This window comes from Erpetoichthys calabaricus, chromosome 2 (genome assembly GCF_900747795.2).
Source record: "Erpetoichthys calabaricus chromosome 2, fErpCal1.3, whole genome shotgun sequence".
Lineage (NCBI taxonomy): Eukaryota > Metazoa > Chordata > Cladistia > Polypteriformes > Polypteridae > Erpetoichthys > Erpetoichthys calabaricus.
Window position 1 is genome coordinate 268,079,662 of NC_041395.2, and position 14,837 is coordinate 268,094,498.

Genomic DNA, 14,837 nt, shown 5'->3' on the forward strand with positions numbered 1-14,837 from the left:
GTGTGAAGTGTAAACCACCTCTACCATCAAGCAAGTCAAAAATAACTGAATAATACTGGTTATCTGCATTCAGTGAAGATCTGTGGTGCTAGCATATCTTGTATTTCTGTACCAATACTTGAAATGGTATTTTATGAATGACACACTGGACATGGACAAATTTGACCTTTCATGACTGTTTAAATACAGTTAACAATTCAAAGAATTTTTACCTTCCTAGCCAGTTGTTCAGTGTCTGGTGACATAACCTGTTATGCACTCCACAGATTTGTCACTAGGAATGAGTTTTTGACCTCTTCTTTTTCTAATATTCATTCCCAAGGTACTCTTGCATCTTGTTACGGCTTTCCCTTCTGCCTCAATGCAGAGAGATGATCCTTAGATGTTTGCATAGACTTAACCTTTCTAAGCTACACATCTTATTCCTACCTTCTGTTTCTCACACTACTGCATTTCCCCAAGGACTGTACTTTACAGAATTACATTTTCACCTAAAACTACTACCAGTAGGGCGGCACGGTGGCGCAGTGGGTAGCGCTGCTGCCTCGCAGTTGGGAGATCTGGGGACCTGGGTTCGATTCCCGGGTCCTCCCTGCGTGGAGTTTGCATGTTCTCCCCGTGTCTGCGTGGGTTTCCTCCGGGCGCTCCGGTTTCCTCCCACAGTCCAAAGACATGCGGGTTAGGTGGATTGGCGATTCTAAATTGGCCCTAGTGTGCTTGGTGTGTGGCTGTGTTTGTGTGTGTCCTGCGGTGGGTTGGCACCCTGCCCAGGATTGTTTCCTGCCTTGTGCCCTGTGTTGGCTGGGTTTGGCTCCAGCAGACCCCCGTGACCCTGTGTTCGGATTCAGCGGGTTGGACAATGGATGGATGGACTACTACCAGTAATTTTTTGTGATCTTGGAAGATTTCCACTTCTTTAAATCATCATTTTTGACATCTACCCAGTCACATAATTAATTTACATTATCTATGCAAGTCAACGTCATATTCAGGCTTTTATTTCTCTATACTGTGCTACAACTCCCCTGGCAAGACTGATAGAATACTGCTGCACACTTTGTTAATGTAAAGTCTTACTTAAACCACACTAGTCCTCTGTTACGCTTTCTCTGCTGGCATCCAATTAAAACTGGAGTTTAATAGCAAACACTTGCTTAGTCCGGTTGGGTCTTAACGTCACTCTGCTTCTTACCAGGCTCCTCATCACCTTTACTCTGTGGTCCTTCATATGCTACACTAAGTATTTTCCCAACTGTCCCTCCTATTTCTACAGGTCAAATGTAGGCTTTTATAATTTTTGCTTCACGGTTGTTTAACAAGTTTCTCGTGGCCATCTAAAATGTTCTGACACTTCTTAAAGAGTACAAAAATAGAGTTACTTAGTTTCTCCTCGGTATCTTAATTCTAGTTGTTCAATTGTAATAGGCTTGAGAAACTAAAAAAAAGCAGATACATTTGGGCATGACATCATATTTGAGTAAGTGCTGACAGATGAGCAAATAATTCATATTATAAATAACATTTAAACATTAATTTTCCAATTGATTATCTTTATAAACTTACTGCCACTCATTTATGATGCTGTAAATAAGTTTAACAAAATGTGGACTTTTTTTTTTTTTTTTTAACAAGAATAATAAACTGGAAATTTCACCATCTGCAGTTTAAAAAAACATTTTTGACTTTACCATGGGCATTTAAACAAGACTACTACCACAGGATCCAGATCTGAATTTGTAATGAAAATACACCTCATGAATACATATTTTATCACCAAGACAAAAAGAACATTTACCTCAAAGAAGTGCTTTAGATTTGGAGGTTAATAAAGGGTGCAAATCCGATGACATCCTGCAGAAGAACAAGAGCACGCTGGAGTGGTGGTTCAACATCTATTTGCACACCTCTTTTTCTAAGTAATCCTAAACTTGACTCTGTGACATTGTGGCAGTGGTTAACATTTAGTGAACGAAGGTTGGAGCAATACTCTATGACAGTCCTAAAAACCAAGGGAACATCATAGTATATTTAGTACATAATATCTTCTGTGCAATAATAGCATGAAATTAACTTCAAACTATTCACCCATTCACTTTACAACTTACAAATTACTGTTGGGATTCTATTCAGAGAGATTTGAGTGTAAGGCAAGGACTAATCCTGGAAGGGGTGCTAATGAAATAACATAATGGAAATTTGTTAAATAAACAAAAGACATTTAAAAATCATTGGTAGTTTGGTTAGTTGCCCCACAATTCTAATACATTCACTTTTCACCATCCTGTCATCCTTAACAGCAAGACACATTCTTCTTCTAGTATCCAAAAGGGCACTCCTCCACCTGTCATGTTTCATCTATCTGTTTTCTCCTTCACATGGGCAAAGTACAAGTAACTCATAAAACAAAGACAGCACTAAATGTAGTCTTTTACTGCACGAAACCTGATATCATCTGCAGTAAATTACAGGAGTTACAAGTGGACCCCTATCTCACCCTATGGATTATGGACTTTCTCCTAACAGGTTTGCAGTTTGTGAAGATTGACAATTATATTTCTGCAGTTCATCATTCATCAGTAGGAGCTCCAGAATGCACAGTGATCATCTTCTCTATCTATACTACCAGCCTGAGAGGACAGAACAGCAAGTGTTTAGTTGTCAAGTTTGCCAATGATTCAGTTCTGACTGACACATCTAATAATGTGGCACATTTTGAGGGAGAGGCTGCACAGTCTGTGCGAGGAGCAGAACATTCAACTCAATGTGAGGAATGCAAAAGAGCTGCTCATTGACTTCAGATAAAATGCTGAACCAGTAGAACCAATTGGTCTTCAATGTGGAACAAATTGAGATTGTTAATAGCTTTAAGTACCAGGGAACCATTTTGGAGAACAGCTTGAATTTTTAATGAAAGAGTGCAATACATCAACAAAAAAAAAATGTCACAAGTGCAGCTATCTGTTAACAAGGCTGAGGAAAATGAACATTTCAACTAGCATCCTACAGAGCTATTATACATGTCATATTGGGAGCATACTGATATTTCACTCCTTGTCTGGTAGTCTGTCTGACTAAGAAAAATAAACTTTGGAAAACAGTCCAAATGGGGTCTGCTTTCTGTGCACAGTTGCAATTAGGACTTCAAGAGCTGTATAACAAAACAGCAAAAAGAAAGGCAAAGAATTGCTTGAACAGATGTTTCCAAATTTTACCATCTGGAAAGCGATACTTGCTACCAAGTTTAAAACAAATAAGTAGATATAGTTTTATACCAGGTTTATACAACATATTTTAAATAGTTACCTATATCAACAAAATTGAATTTAGCCTATTATAGAATTCTGTTTATATACAGTATATGTCATTATAATTTTTAAATAGGAGTGTGATTTTGTATGTTGCTGACTGCATCAAAGCAAACTTCCACTTGTGGACAACGGTAAACAAGTATTTTAAAGTCACTTCAGCCCACATACACCAAATGTCTGGAAGTGTGCTGGGTGGGTGCAGTATCATTCTTTAATAAAAAATTCTTTTAAGTTTTTATGGTAGAAAATGTATTGAGAATCCCTCCAGAATCTCTTAAGGTGTTCAAGTGGATTAAGATCTGGCGACTACATGCATAATTATCAATCTTAATTTAATATTGGTTTTTGTATTAGTATGCTGCTGCTGGAGAATGTGAATTTCCCCTTGGGATTAATAAAGTATCTATCTATCTACAGTGGTCATGCTTGTCAAGCCTTTTGTTGAAAATGTGGGCCTATTATGGAATGTGGCCTGTCGATTAGCATAGAAATGCTATATTTTAGTATGAACATGATCTCTCAGAAGTGTTTTGTATTTGAGTTTATCTTGCATTCTAAGAGAATCAATATATGTAAAATATGGCAAAAAATGCATCTTACATGTCAAAAAAGCCACCAGATCTCTTCACAAGGAGCACTTACATCTATAGACTTGTTTATGTGTGCACCATTAATGTGCTCAACTGTTCTTCAAGAACAACATGTAGAATGATTGTGGCTATATAATGTTTATCCACTGTTCATCCTTTGTGTTTTTGTACCACTTCACATGCAAAAGTACATTCATAACAGTACTAAAAAAGTATAAACAATGCAACTCACCCATGGTATTCCTCTCTGCCAAGTTTGATTGGCTGTTCCTTATGAAACATCCTACTCCTGCCTTGTATTGACTAATGCTGTGTAACAAGCTGAAGTTAGTCATCTGTGTTTTCTTGCCTAACTATCCAAGCAAAGGAGTCTGTGCTTTTATCCAGTTACCTGAAGATGTTGGTCTCTCTCTATAACCTCCTTGCCAAAACCATCCTAATCATAGTTCCCCATGAAATCACAGGAAATCGAGTAGTCTTTTTGAATGAATCTCCTGCCATCTGTGCCCTTAATCACCATTAAATTCAGTGAGATCCCTGCAGTTCTTCATCAGCAACATGATGAGTGAATGGGTCTGCCCAATATTTATGACATGATCTTTAAGTATTATGTGATGTTAACTGCTTAATTATTTCACTGACTACCCCTGTTTTCAACAGAATTTGTATCCCTCACTTAATTAGCAGTTTCCTTTGTTTTGTTAGCTACTCATCATGTGACTACCACCTCACCACAAATTCGGTCTCTGCACTCACTAGATCCTTCTCCTCTCGATCTTCTTCCTGTTTTTCCTGTGCCAGACAGGTCTTATTCCCATTCGTGTCTTTGCACTGCTTGCATAAATCATGGTGATTACCATATGCAAATGAGAATGTTTCTGTACCCTCTATACGTGGCAGTAAAGACCATATACATCCATATATTTTTCTCATCAATGCCAGGGATATTCCTTTAAAGGTCAGAATTAGATGCAGAGTGTGGAAAATCTTTCCTGTCTACCACGAATGCGTTTATTCCTCCATCTGCATTTTGCATGACATCTAAATGGCAGAACTTTCCTACTTAATCTGAAACACGTCCCTGGTGATGTTAAGTGGCCCAAAAACTCACCACTTATCCCTCACAACACTATATCCTTTATTAAGCCACTTCCACCATCCCAGACATTAGGGGTTCCTCCAGACACCCTTTCATTTCTCAGCCCTACACCATCTTATTCCACACTACTCAAACCTTGATTTTCTTAGGATTTGCACTTAGTTCCTTTACCTCCATACCAGCCTTCATATACAGTATATCTTCTTTCTTCATTTCTACTTTTAGCTTTTAATACTAAATCACCATTAACACTCTCTCATGTACATCTCTGGTCACCAGCCCTGTCAATAGAGCAAAAAGCAATCAAGTTGAAACATACCTCTGATGCATCCATCTTGGTTTGAAAATCTTTTATATCCTAACTGCCATTTGTGTTCTATGTACACTGACATCACTCCAGACACCTACTGTATAATTCATTCACTCATAACCAATTGACACTCCATGTCCTAAATGCTATTTAAAAATCATACATTTTGTGTTTAACTTCAAACATTAGCTTTGAAATAAAAGACAATAATAGTTGGGAAAATTATTTAACTTACCTGTAAATACATTTATTGTATTTAGTATGCTAGTAAAATGAGGTTTAGTATGACTTTGGTAAAACAAAATCTTACCCCATGAGGTTGGAAAATAAATTTTAATAGTACCTAATTGATTCATTTCTAACTCTGAGGCATCCGGTGAGATCCAGATGTTCCAATTCCAGGCAGTTCTTGGCTACCTCCTCCACAGATAAATCGGTGATATTTACATTAACAGCCACCGAGAGTGACTTCAGCTTGGCGCATTTCCTAGCCAGGTAGCAGATGGCCTCATCCTTGAGATGGCGGCAGGCAGTAAGATCGATGGACTCCAGATGAGGGCAGTGATCTGCCAAGCTGCGTAGAGACAGACTGTCTACCCACTCACAATGTGCGAGGCCAAGATGTTGCAAATGGGGACAGCTGAGACAAACTGTAACTAGAGAATGGCGGCTCAGTCTCACACAGCCTTTCATATTTATCCGGTGAAGATGACAGTTTTGGCCAATAACAGGCAGCAATTCCTTATCAGTGATCCATTCAGAGCAGTTGTGGATGTTGAGATTTTGAATCACCTTGTTTTCTCTCACCATGTGACAAAATGCACGCTTGGGAAGGTAAAGACCAACCTGGAAAAATTCAGTTTGTTTAGAAACTTGAACATTTTCAAGTAAGTAAGCACCGACATGATTACATGTTAAATTATATATACAGTGTGTATATAGATTTAGATTGTGGGCTGTTTTAAAAAACAGCTAAAGACTTTTCTATTTAGGAAAGCTTATTAACAAGAATGCTATAATTATTGTTGTTTTATCTCTGTTTTTATCTTGCTTTGCCTTTGTTTAAATTTTTTATGTTGCACTTTGAGATTTACTGCTAATGTAAAGTGCCCTATAAATAAAATGCATTATCATTATATTATATATATATATATATATATATATATATATATATATATATATATATATATATATATGTGTGTGTGTGTGTGTGTGTACTGCTGGGGCTAAAGCTAATAATTCAGTCCATTCACAGCCACATACAGTAATCCCTCGCTACATCGCGCTTCGACTTTTGCGGCTTCTATATGTAAGCATATCTAAATATATAACGCGGATTTTTCGCTGCTTCGCGGGTTTCTGCGGACAATGGGTCTTTTTACTTCTGGTACATGCTTCCTCAGTTGGTCTGCCCAGTTGATTTCATACAAGGGACGCTATTGGCGGATGACTGAGAAGATACCTAATCAGAGCATACAGTTAAAGTTCCTGTGTGCTGATTGGCTCAGCGACGGAGTGCTGCATTAACCAGGAAGTCTCATCTCACTCATTCAGCATTAACGTGCTCCTGCTACTGCTTCAGGGGCCGTGTCCAAGAGCCAACAGAAGATGCAAATGATTGCAGAAAAGGTAAAAGTTTTGGATATGTTGAAGGAAGGGAACAGCTACACAGCTGCAGGACACCATTATGGAATCAATGAGTCCACGATTCTTTTTATTTAAAAAGGAGGAAAAGCATATAAAATCTACGGCCACAGTGTCCTTTAACCAGGGCGCAAACCGAGTTGTAAGTGGATGTAATAAGGCGGTAGTCCGGATGGAATCTGCTTTAGGGATTTGGATTGAAAACTGCCAGAAGAAGAACAACGGCGATGCTACACAATCGCCTGAAGAGGCTCCTTTAGAAGAGCTGTAACACTCTCCTTTGTTGTGCAGTAAAATTAAACTCATCGTTATCGGACAAGTCGTCGTGTCATTGTTGGTGAGTAACCATAATAAATTATCTACGTACAGTACTTATTACATGTACATAGTTTAGTGTCACTGTACACACATTTTACTGTATACAATTTTTCTTGCATTGTACGTATTTATTGCTGGTGGCCTGTCTGTCGTAATGGCTGTAACATATGTGATATCGGAGATGCTCGATATCTTTAAAATAATATTTAGGTTTTACTGTATATAAACTGTGTTTACATACATAATTTCAACGAATTTTACCTAATATCTAAGAGAATACAAAGGGTGTATGCTGTATAATTGTGCGGGAAATGTTTATAATAGTGTGGGAGAGTTTATAAGGGCTTAAAATATATAAAAAAACCATATGAACATATGGTTTCTACTTCGCGGATTTTCATCTTTCGCGGGGGGTTCTGGAACGCAACCCCCGTGATGGAGGAGGGATTACTGTAGTTCCTTGTGGGTTTTCTGTAGGCTCTCCCCATTTCTCCTATTTCCAAAAGACATGAACGTAATGTTAGCTTGTAGGTGTAGTTTTCCTGAGGTATGAGTGAGTGTGAGTAAATTGGTGAGTATGCCCTGCCACAGACTTCTATCTAGCTATCTGTCTCATTTTCTGAAACTTCTGTCTTATTTATTTTGGTATTTGTTATGGCCAATTTTATGGAGGTACATTCTACCTGTCTGTGATCCCACAATTTTAAAAGTTAGATTTAGAAAGTGGATGGATGAATGGATGAATAGACTGACAGACGATCTACGCAAAATAATTTGGAACATGCAGATTTATTCTAAAAGCTTTAAACTTATTAGAAAATTAAAGATTTTTACCTGTGAAAAATCAAATGTCCGGCAGTTGGCCAGGTAGACCTGGACAAGTGTTTGAAATTGTTTGCTTACTCTCTGTAAGCTCAGAAGTTGGCGCAGTGGAAGATAACTTAAAACATGAGGAATAAGAATATCCTCCCATGGTAAATCTAAAAATTCAAACCTACACATAGAAAAAAGAAAAACACTTTTTAACATATCAACAGTGTTTATGTTTAATTTTGTAGAATTAGTTGGAGCTGACATTTACTTAAACAGACAATTTTTAACTAACAGGCTGATTATCAGCCTTGAATTGACTTGTTTACAAAAAATGAACTTATGGGCAATCCCCAATGAGCATGCATTTCATCAAGATCATGTCTTACAAACCCACTGGGATAACAGTGTAAACATGTATGGATGAATGAAGAAAACAAACGACGGTAAACCATCAAAAGTGTAAAGCAACACCCTCTTCATTTAAAATTAAATTTTTGCACAAATTTTAACTAATTTTATCCAAGTTCAAGAATATTACGTTTATGTCAAAATAAGGTAGATGAGAAAATACTAGAAAGCAATGAAACTTACTGACATGAACAAGAATTTCAGTTTAACAAGGTCATCCATCTTACTCACCTATACTGTACTCTCCAAAATAACATCTGGTCAAAATCTGGAGGTCCCTAAAGTTCTACGTTCTACCATGCTACTTTAATTTATCCCATATGCCTATGGTTCTTTGTATGTTAACATAAAGTGTTCAATAAGGTTTCTTTTAAAATTTCTAATAATCACTTTGAGGAGGTATACATAACTGGTACAGACTTTGAAATCTCAGGATATCTAATAAACACTGTAATATGAAGTGGACATTAAGTGTTACAGATATAAACTGTAATTGCTTTCTTTTCTACTTCATAGTTTTGTGCTTATTCACAACTCAGATCAGCTACATATTTCAGCTACACACTAAGACATAATAAATACATTGAATACAAGATTACATCTCTTCACATACAACCAGTATCAAAGGTGCACGAGTAAAACACATCTAGTTTTCTTGACTTTCATTGTACAGCCTTTCTATCCTCTACCTTCAAGGGGTTGATGTATCCTATATTTTAAATTTTAACAATGATATAGGAAGAATAACTTGTAACTAGAGCTGGGCATTATATAGAATTTTTGATTTCATATTTAACAGAAATGAATATGCACAAGCCAATTATCACAGTGTTCAGCAATCAGCACTTTCATTTGACATTTCACAACTTTTTCCGAAGGCTAAAGGCTCTTTCTAAGCATGACTATGTCAGCTCCACTAATGTTGCCTGGGCGGTTGTAAGTGTGGAGAAAAATCGAAGGAACAGAAAAGGTGGATGCAGTATTTCCAATAGGCCAGAGTGCTGCCTGAGTAACTGCACCAGGCATCCTAGACAGACGCAGGTTCACCAGATTGGAGACGAAAAACACAGAAAACAAATTGTTAATAAACACAGCCAGTATGACTGCTGCAAAAAACATTTCAGGTTTAACTCTTAATTATCAAAGCACTCCTGGTATGCTCACTATTTTAATTCAAATTACAGAAGGTGCAAACTTATATTTTATATTATTATTTAATGATTGTATTTTTTCTTTGACCAAATCAGGTTTTTGAAGACCAAGATTTTATTGCTCTTGGTTCTATAGAAACACGTACAAACTACCAGACTAAAGATCAGAGATCATGTGATAAGGCTAACATTCAAGAAAATGAACTTTGATGTAACAAGCTAACTTAAGTGAGACACAAGTATCTAAAGTAGTTGACACTGACGCTGAGGAGCTCACCTTAATTTACTATGTAAAGCTGAATGTGCATTTGTGCGTGGGGTTCAATGATATGGATCTGCATACCAGACAAACAATCTCCATGAACGTTTGCACAGATTTCCTTTTTTTTTTACATGGCAAAACCATAGGCTATGTGCTTCTGGATGCATTTTTGGGACTTTTGCAAAGTTTCCCTCCATGATAACTAGTCAGTGAAATTTTGGTATGAATATATTTATTGACTACACCTTCATTTTATTACACCACAGTTAGTACCGAGTACCCCTGCTATACTTTATAAAAACAGGAAGCTCTTTTTAAAAACATCCAGTTAACTAAATAAGGAGTAAATGTTTCTAGCAAAAATCAAATTTGATATAGTCTTAAGAAAAAAAAAAAGTATTATTTTTAATTATTTGAAGTAAAAAGAAATAAGCACTGAAATTTTGATTGAAATTATCAAATAAACACTTAGAACATATTTTAAAAAAACATGCAAATTCTATACTTTTCACAACCATGTCCCAGTTAATCTACATGCCTTCCCATGATTCAGAATTAAAAAGAAAACATGAAAGAGAACACCTCGAAAATTCAATTACAGAAATATTTTACAAGCTCTCACTAATGTGAGAACCTCTGAGGTGCTTCGTCTCCTGCACTGTAAGCAGCTGCTCTCCCAGCACCTCCAGAGATGAAGTCTCTCTTCTCCAGGAGGACCATGGCCTCAGATTAGCAAGTGTTGCTCTCAACACACTGGGAAAACTTCAGTCTAGAACCATTACAAGTAAGCCCGCGATTCTGTAGAGAATCGTAAATCCAAGAATGGCAATCAGTTTCTGTTCCGTCCGATATTTGGATGGATGACATATCATGGAGGGTGGGTGCGTCTGGGGAAATGTCATTTAATTCAATAAGCATATCTGTACTAAAGCGGTTTCGTTTTGTGGAGACATGATTCCGTTGCCTTTGCTGACACCGACTGCTGGCACAGTGGAGCACAGCAAGTTTAGTTTACAGGTTGCGGTGTTCGTGTGCCAGCCACTGTGTCTGGGAAGCCGCTGGGTTTGAGTCTGTAACCGTTATGTGATCTATATTACTGGTACAGTGGATTAGAGCAAGTGTAGTGTACAGGTTGTGTTGTTTGGGCGCCACCTACTGACTCTGGGAAGCCGCTGCGTTTGACTCTGGGGCGTGCGCCACGGTGCAGTACGTATGCGCCTCGGTGGGAAGCCACTGCGTGATGAAATATCATGGAGGGTGGGTGTGTCTGGGACAGTTCATTTCAACGCGCTTCTGTTATTGTTTTTCTTTATGCAGTCTCGTTTTTGTTTTTTTATGGCTGTGTTGTCGTATATGCGGTGGTGTGGCGCGGTTGTGTCCGGGCGGCTGTACAACCTGGCGTGCACGCTTTACCTCAGGTTTAGTTCACAGGTCGTAGGCATGGTAAAGTTTCCATTTAATTCAATAACCCTATTTGAACTAAAGCGGTTTCTTTGTGTGGGCGCCTTTGTTCATTGTTTTTATCCATATTGTTTGGGCGCCACCTACTGACTCTGGGAAGCCGCTGCGTTTGACTCTGGGGTGCCGCGCCGCAGTGCACATGCGCTTCGGTGCATCTGCCGTGCATAAATTAACTGTCGTTTAGTAATATAGATGCCTGGAAAATGAGTGGGACAAGGTAAAGTGTTTTGTCCCACCAGAGGTGTATTTCGCATGCTCTGCTCAGGGAGGACACCGGAGAAGATCAAGAACATCTTCACCGGGTTTAATGGCCATTTTTAAATGGTTTATTCAGTTTAGCCATTGGCCCCACAAATCTTTTTCTTCCACTCTTTGCAGTCCTAGGCATCATTTGGTATGAGATCCATTCTTTTCCTATTAACTGACAGCACCTCCACTGACATTTACTTTTTGTGCTCATCCCGTTTACCTCCATCTTGATGCATAGCATCACGCAATCCTCCTCTCCCTTTCATTCCACATCCCTAACCCACCTCACCACAACACTTGTCGTCTCCACACAAAGACTCTGTTTATCTGACACTCATCTTAATCTTGCTCTGAGTCACTCCAGATATCCATCCATCTGATCATTTTCAAATTTGTTCTTCCCAGCTCTGCTGCATGTTCCACTTCCAAAGACCATGTCTCACTCCCACTGAGCAAACTACTCCTCACACAGCTTTCATAAACTTTTCCCTTCAATTCCAGAAAGACTCCTGTCAAAATAAGGGATTGCTCCCACCCTCTCGCCCTGACTATCAATGCTGTGCTCAAAACTTTTCAGCTTTGTGAAAAAAAAAAAAATTGTGTACTTTTTCCAACAAAACTGCACTGCTGGTATCTAAATTTACACTTAACTGGCAATCTTATTGCAAAAAAACTATTTGAGTTGAGCAATTTAAATAACAATTATGCATGATCCACCAATTGTTCCTCTGAAGTGATATTTTTAGTATAAATTAATAATTTACAAATTCTTGTAATTGTTGTTAAATGTTAATATTAAGACAGCAGTAACTTAAATGGACATATCCTAATGCACTTAACTTGTACCATTCAGTTACATCTCGGCTATGACTCTAAAAGCATAGAATGAACATACCATACCTTTATCAATGCAAAGGGTTTTTTTTTAGATTATTTGCCATTAATGTGAAAATACCAGCAGAAAATATGAACAAATAGTTTCCTGGTACACATAATCAACCTGAATCTGTCCATTCCATTTCACTTTTGCAAAGTCTATCACTGTGCTTGATGAAAGGCATGATGTCGGTTCATTGCATTGCACCCCCGTTTCTATTATTTAAAACTTCAGAGCAATATTAGTAGCATCAGCCATCCTGTAAATAATGCAAGTACAAAAGAATAGAAAAACAGAATTATAAAAACAATTATGAAAAGGATCCCTTTAAATTATGACAGGGTACACCATGGTAATTAAATTTAAAACTATACTGCGTAGTAATCAATGAAAAGCATTTATACAATCAAGTTCAATGTTTGTTTTAGTTTGATTTCTGCCAACTCATGAGACTTCAAGGCGTTCTAACAAAATCAGTGCTATAAATCTGTCTGATCAACCTATAATAACAATGTCATCGTTGACGGAGGAGGCTTAAAGCGATGTTACGCTGGACATGGAACAGGCAACACAATATAAACCTCGACTTATTTTCGTAATTTATAGCGTCTTGGATATGCATATTTTATTTTGTTGCGTGCGGTTATCTCACTTCTCCACAATCCTTCATTTTAAATGCTGTCTGTACAGAGTTTGGCGTTCTCCTCATGAATGCTTTTGTTTTCCTACCCACAAAAAAAGTGTCACAGCCTGGTTTTCTGAACTGGCATCCCTAAATTGCCCCAGTGATGTGTGTGTGTGTTTTCACCTGCGAGAGTCCGAGTGGTCTTCGGCCTGGCTTCCGAGTTTGCATTTGATAAACCGACAAACATCTATCAATTAACGTACTGTTGTCTTCAAAATTATTGTCCCTATGTTATTATGTGAAACAGCTATCAAACGCATCCCACGATTAAATATTATCAATACTTTAATAGCAGTTCAACGCTGCAACATATCAATGAATAGCTATAACAAAATACTGTATGTAAACAATGCAACGTTAAGTAAAAGAGAAACTACAACGATAAACATAATGTACGCATAACGTTCAACGTACACATTAATAAATAACAAGTCGATTAAGAGCGTTAAGAGCATGCATCATTTGTTACCGGCAACCCAAACCTATGACCAATTCGGCCTTCTTAGTTGTCATTCAGCGAATTTCAGAGCTACCGGCTAGGTTACGTACATTGATAAAAACAAATAATTATACCTGCGACTTTCACCTCCTTCCATTGTTAACAGCACCAAACTCGTGGCGTGCCGCCTAAATTTTCACCTGTCATGAAAGAAGCCTACAATACAATTCGGTTACATTCAGACTAATATTTTGTCTGGAGGGGGGGAATCAATATTTCTTTGCCGTCGACCAGAAAAAACGGGACTCCCTATTGGCTCAAATTCCGGAATCGGCGGAGTACAATAATTTGAAGTGTTTAATTGGTTGGTACTGCCATCTGTCACATTTAATTGGCCAATGAGAAAGCGAATACACGTTTGTTGTCATAAGGATGTGACGTGCTCCTCAAGTGCATTTGCTATTGACAGTAAAATATTCGGTAAAATGTTATTCTTTAGGTGACAGTTTGTCTGTTTCGTCTTAAGACTTGAAGCCGAATCTATGCCGAATGCAACGATGTAATAATTGTTTAAAGACATCTACAGAATGAAACGATTTTTTGTTAGATAACAAATATCTAAAGGCCCGCACTTTCAACGTTGCATTCATGTTCATAAATTAACATTTTGCATTGTCAGTGAGGCTTTGTGTTCACTTATACACTTCAGTGTAATCAAGCTGTGTTTCAGTGTAATGTCCCCAACATTTAACTTGTGATGTGTCGCTTAAATATAACGTTTGTCTTAGAAGACCTGAATGAGAATCTATGCCGAATGCAACGATGTAATAAATGTTTAAAGATTGAACATCAACTGGATAAAACGAATTTTTTGTTAGATAACAAATATCTAAAGGCCTACACTTTCAACGTTGCATTCATGTTCATAAATAAACATCTTGCATTGTCAGTGAGGCTTTGTGTTCACTTTTGCCCTTCAGTGTAATCAGGCTGTATTTTAATGTAAACGGGCCCAACATTTAACGTGTGATGTGTTATTTAACGCAAGCTATAAAACGTTTTTAAAGTGCATTTTATGGTATCGTCTTGGTGAGGTTTGTGATCTAAATCCCAGGCACACAAATACTCATGATGCAGCTGACATTTATCCAGCTTTAGTTTACTACGCTTACCCGTAAACATACTAGCCAATCACAACAGATCACGTGTAGTTGTTCTGACAG

General features: G+C 37.8%; 1 protein-coding gene across 1 annotated transcript in view; it reads right to left on the bottom strand.

Annotated features, from left to right (window-relative positions):
* fbxl15 (F-box and leucine-rich repeat protein 15) overlaps nt 1-13,915 on the bottom strand; it is a 17,519-nt gene extending 3,604 nt beyond the window's left edge. Inside the window, exons 1-4 of the mRNA XM_028795495.2 lie at nt 13,749-13,915; nt 8,104-8,263; nt 5,651-6,153; nt 1,796-1,999 (exon numbers count right to left, since the gene is read on the bottom strand). Coding sequence (XP_028651328.1) covers nt 1,810-1,999; nt 5,651-6,153; nt 8,104-8,263; nt 13,749-13,771 — 876 coding nt within the window. The 5' untranslated portion in view covers nt 13,772-13,915 and the 3' untranslated portion in view covers nt 1,796-1,809. The remainder of the gene's footprint in view (nt 1-1,795; nt 2,000-5,650; nt 6,154-8,103; nt 8,264-13,748) is intronic.
* Between the last annotated feature and the right edge of the window lie 922 nt (nt 13,916-14,837).